Source organism: Benincasa hispida, chromosome 9, assembly GCF_009727055.1.
Source record: "Benincasa hispida cultivar B227 chromosome 9, ASM972705v1, whole genome shotgun sequence".
Classification (NCBI taxonomy): Eukaryota; Viridiplantae; Streptophyta; class Magnoliopsida; order Cucurbitales; family Cucurbitaceae; genus Benincasa; species Benincasa hispida.
Window position 1 is genome coordinate 2,470,718 of NC_052357.1, and position 5,079 is coordinate 2,475,796.

At 27.3% G+C, this 5,079-nt stretch overlaps 1 protein-coding gene across 1 annotated transcript; it reads left to right on the top strand.

The window, feature by feature from the left end:
- The first annotated feature begins 1,083 nt into the window (after positions 1–1,083).
- On the top strand, positions 1,084–2,134 carry LOC120086694 (thionin-like protein 2). The gene is made up of 2 exons (XM_039043455.1): positions 1,084–1,452; positions 1,906–2,134. Exons 1-2 carry the CDS (start codon positions 1,170–1,172, stop codon positions 1,962–1,964), a joined length of 342 nt encoding a protein of 113 aa, XP_038899383.1. The 5' UTR covers positions 1,084–1,169; the 3' UTR covers positions 1,965–2,134.
- Positions 2,135–5,079: the final 2,945 nt, after the last annotated feature.

The window sequence follows — 5,079 nt, forward strand, 5'->3', positions numbered from 1 at the left end:
GTAACCATTTCATTTTTTGTTTTTGGTTTTTGAAAATTAAGTCTATTTTCTCTCTATTTATTACCATGATTTGCATCTTTTTTAAGAACAATGGTTGAATTCTTAGCCAAATTTAAAAAACAAAAACAAGTTTTTAAAAGTTTTTTCTCAAAATTTGGCTTGATTTTTTAAAATCATTAGTAAAAAGTAGATAAAAAAGAAAGAAATTGGGGGGAAAATAATGTGTATAGGTTTAATTTTTAAAAGTAAAACCAAATGGTTACCTTGAGGCAAAATGCATAATGAAAATTAATTATAAAAAACAGATATACATTACATATATACATTACATTACATATATAAAAAACTTATCATGTGTGAGGTGTTGAGATAAATACTCTATACCTTTTGGATCAATTATCCTACTCTTGTATGAATCTAATAGAATACTAAATTTTAACGTGGAAAAACCTCCTCAATGTGAGGAGTAAAAAATCACGGACCGAAATCAAAATCTTCACTATAATCAATAATGAGTTACAACGAATTCTCCCTAGTCACAACTAGAGGCATACACAAATATATTTCAAGATTAACAAATCTCGACAACTAACGATAACAAATAATGAAGAATAAGATTATACATGTCTCACTTGAAGGGCAACCAATTATCCACGATATCTGTAATAGCTCCAAATGAAATCTCCACGGTCCAAATTGAAGACCCTCGTCAAGAATACACTATCAAAATTTCAACTTAATTGGATTAGAGATCAATCTCCAAATGGTTGAAAAACGTTGCTGTACGGAAGAATTATTTTCTCTAATTTTTCTTCACTGTTTTTTAGTCTCTCGATCTGCGTAATTCTTCATAACCCGTGGCTGCTTTGGTTTAGACATAATAAAAAAAACTAAAAGCCCAATAGGGCTTTATATGGCCTTCACCAATACGTGAAATAACCCAACATGAGGCACCCTTCTCAAGAGTAAAACCAAATGGCTAGAGGCCAAATGATTGCGTAATGGAAGTTAATTTTTTTAAAAAAAAAAAAAAAGAAAAGAAAAATAGAGATGTAAATTTAGCTCTCAAATCAGCCCTCGAAAGTTCACCCTATTTAAGTCTTCACACTACAAGAGGAAGGGAGAGAAAACAAAGGCTTCAATTTCATCATCATCTATAGAGAGCAGCAATGGCAAAGAAATGGGCTTTAATAGCTTGGCTGTTGCTCAGCTCGCTCTCCACGGCCAACTCCACCTCGTTTCAAGAATGCTACGCCACCTGCTTTGTCATATGTGCCATCACGCCCGGCGTCGCCTTCTCCGACTGCCCGTTGAGATGCCTGCAAGCTTGCATCATTCCGTCTTTCCCTATCGATAACAACGACGTCCATCGGCAAGAACAAAATCAGTTCTTCTGCAAGCTCGGCTGCGCAGTTTCCTCATGTACCAAGTTTAGCACAAAGCAAAATCCAGGTTCCAAATCTACTATTCGTTTTTAGTTTTATTTTATCATCTAATAAACACAAAACTTTCCTAAAGACTAACTCATTACCTATAAAGATTGTGAATTTCTTTTTTCATATTTTTAACGAAGAATCCTCGACCCATAATTTAAAATGGAAGGATTCAAGGAAAAAAAGGAGACAAGGACTTTTGTATTAATGTTTATTGGGTAATATTTTGGTACATCCTAAGATAAGTATTATCCGAAATGTACCTAAGTATTTTTAATTGAAGTTGAAGAGCATTACGTTAAAAATAATATTTAAACAAATTTATTTCTAATTTGCTTTCTTAACATTATTATTTGGAGGACTACGAGTATATAAAAGTTTTGGCAAAAAGTTTATTTATTTATTTATCTATGAAAATTTATTGCCTTAGTTCACATGTGAAGCTTTCTTTGTTTTTGTTTTATTGATGCAGCTGAAAAAGAAGTGGGGAACTGTGTGGATTCTTGCTCTCAAACATGTTCCATGGATTGATCTGCTTCTGCTAAATGAAGGCAGTGAACTACATTTTTTTTTCCTTTTTCCCTTCTTTTGTTGAAAAAATAAGTACATAGTAGTATAAGTAATATATTGTGTTTTATTAGAAATGAAACTACATTATTGTTGGAATTTCTTTCTATACTAAAGAAAGATTTTGGGTTTAAGTGAGTTTTAAGGCAAATTAGGATAGAATGTTATATTTTAAGTCTCATTTAATAACAATTTGATTTTTTATTTTTGAAAATTAAGTCCTATGAACACTCATTCCATCCATTAGTATTTCAATTCCTGATGAAAATTATTGTAAGAAATTGAGAGATAACAAATTTAATTTTTAAAAACTAAAATAAAAAAAAAACAAAAAGATTTCTTAATGAGTTTTTAGTTTTCTAAATCATGTTCATGTTAGCTATTTAGTTTATGAGAATTAAGCTTATAAATACTATTTTACTCTTTGGATTTTTTTTTTCTTGTCGGCTCATTAGGAGTGTTTTAAAAGAACAAGTTAAAATTTAAAAACTAAAAAAAATGTAATTTCTAAAACTTGTCTTTGTGTTTTAGCATTTGGTAAAAATTAATTTAAATGTTTAGTTAGGAAAGATGAAAACCATCGTAAAGAAATTGTAAAAGAATTAAACAAACACATTTTTTAAATAGAAAAAAAAATCAAATAGTTACCATGCTGGTTTAGTTTAGTTTAGTTTTTTTTCTAAAAAATAATTTTAACTATAACGATCCAACTTTCTAAATTATACTATTAGAACATTACTACACATATACATAAACTTGAAAATAAACCTCTCGCTACTTAAGCGGAATGAATCGAAACTTTTCATTTGAGTAAAGAATTTCAACAAGTTAAAAGTTTTTTTTTTTTTAAAAAAAACATAAATCTTTGGTTTGGGTACCATAAATATGAGTTTTAAAATAAAATAAAGTAAAACAAACAAAGAACTAAATCATTTGTCTACTAAAAACTGGATCATAGAAGACATGGAAAATAAATGCAGAAGCGTCAATCTAATCCCACAATTAACCAAATTCTATCCATTTCTGAGGTTTAAAAATCTCACAAGTCTAGAGGATATTAAAAGAATTCATGTCAGATGGATTTTAAAGTTCTCTAAACAATAATGTTCTAGGATTTAAAAAGTGAAATCTTATAAAACAAACACATATTTTAAATGTCTGTCTGAAATCTCGTGGCAATATCTGTGACGGATCTTAAGTGATTTTGATCCATATGAAAAATTAAGTTTAACTTAAAATCATTCTCAAACATTTCTTATACTAGCATATATGTTTGCGACTAATTTGAAGGTACGGATTCAAACTTCTAATATTTTTTTTTTTTTTTAGCCAAGATGACATATATATCTAAATGAGCTAACTATATATCTCCAACAATTAAATCTCTTGATTTTCATTTAACAAAGAGAATTTTCCTGTTCATAGTTGACTCGAAAAAATCAAATTAGAGGGACAACATACAGGAAGATATGTTATATAATATAAATATAATATGTTATATAATATAAATATAATAAATTATTTATAGAATTTTAATTGATGGGATGATTTCATTTATTTAAATGGTCATGTGGTAACTAGAGAGGTTCACGGGTGCACATTATTATTATTATTATTATTGGAAAAGCCAGTCAGAGACAGCTTCTCAAAGTAAGCAACAACGACTTTTTTCTTTGGATCTTTGGCTGTATATAAGCCCGTGAACTTTCTTTTGACAAATGGGGATAAGACCACTGAAGCACCCTTATTTGAAATGATCTCACTTCTAACAAAGGATTAAAATTAGGGTTAACATTCAAATCACCCAAATCAAATTAAATGTTAAATCGAATCGAAATCATACTGAATCGAATTAATGTGGTTCGATTCGTTTCGTTATATTTTCAAATTGAATTATTGTTGTTTTGTTCAGTTTCAATATGAAAATCGATTTGAAACCGAATCGAACCGCTTCTTTAATAAATATATATAAAAGTTATTTCATTTTATATTATTGTTTGTAGAACAAGAACTTTTATGTTCGTAGTATTTATATTTTTGGATTTTGGAATAATTTTTAAATTTGTTGTTGAACTAGTAGTGTTATTAGTAATACCACTAACTGTGATTGTTATTATTAAGCTTTAAATATTTTAATTTAATTGTTTTTAAATTTCAAAAGTAATAGTTAAAACTATATTTTTAAATACATTGTTTCAAATTATAAAAATTTAGAAACTATGAAAAAATATAAAAAAACCGTGAGACCGAACCGAACATGCAGTTTGGTTCAATTCTAGAAAATACACTTTTTAAAATTTTTGGTTCGGTTTGATTTGAGTCTCAAACCAAACCAAACCGAACCGTGAACATCCCTAATTAAAATATTTTGAAGACTGAAATTGATAATAATATCAAATTTTCAATTTTGACAAATATGTTAATAAAATATTGATATGATGGATATATTCCTGTAAATAGATGGTAATTTTCTTATATATGTTTTATGTATAAAGATATTAAAGATATTGATTGACCAACTAATTGATTTTTTGTGTATGAGGAAGATATTAGCATTCTATAACACTCATTCAAATAACGTCATTTTACTTTTCTTATGTTAATACATTTAAAGAAAATTGGCCTTTGTCAAGAAGAAATGTTTTTCTTTTTTAATTTTGATTTTTAAATGTCTCATATTGCATTCTATTGAAATAAAGAAAGAATAATAATTTTGAGTGGTCAAAGTCATTAGAAAATGTTACTTGAATTTAGTTTGACTTTTCAAAATAAATTATCACTTCAAGATCAACCTTTTGAATTATTAATTTCTGTCTGAGATTTTTTTTTTTTTTAAAAAAATTGATTTATTAATTGAAAAACATTTATGAATACAAAAATCTTTTGCAAAATAATAAAAATAAATAAATAATTTATGAAATGAACTTTACTATTTATTTAAGAGAAATTGCAATGACTATCCAATTAAAAATAGGATTTAGTAACTATATCTTCAATTTTTGAAATTTTGCATATTTGGCAACATCTTGAAAACTAAAAACACTTTAATGATTTTATAAAGGAATCTGATTTTGAACTT

Excerpts from the sequence above, each read along its gene's own strand:
- LOC120086694 (XM_039043455.1), top strand. The coding sequence starts at position 1,170 with ATGGCAAAGAAATGGGCTTTAATAGCTTGGCTGTTGCTCAGCTCGCTC. Across the intron at positions 1,453-1,905 it reads TAGCACAAAGCAAAATCCAG|CTGAAAAAGAAGTGGGGAAC; the intron begins GTTCCAAATCTA and ends TTATTGATGCAG.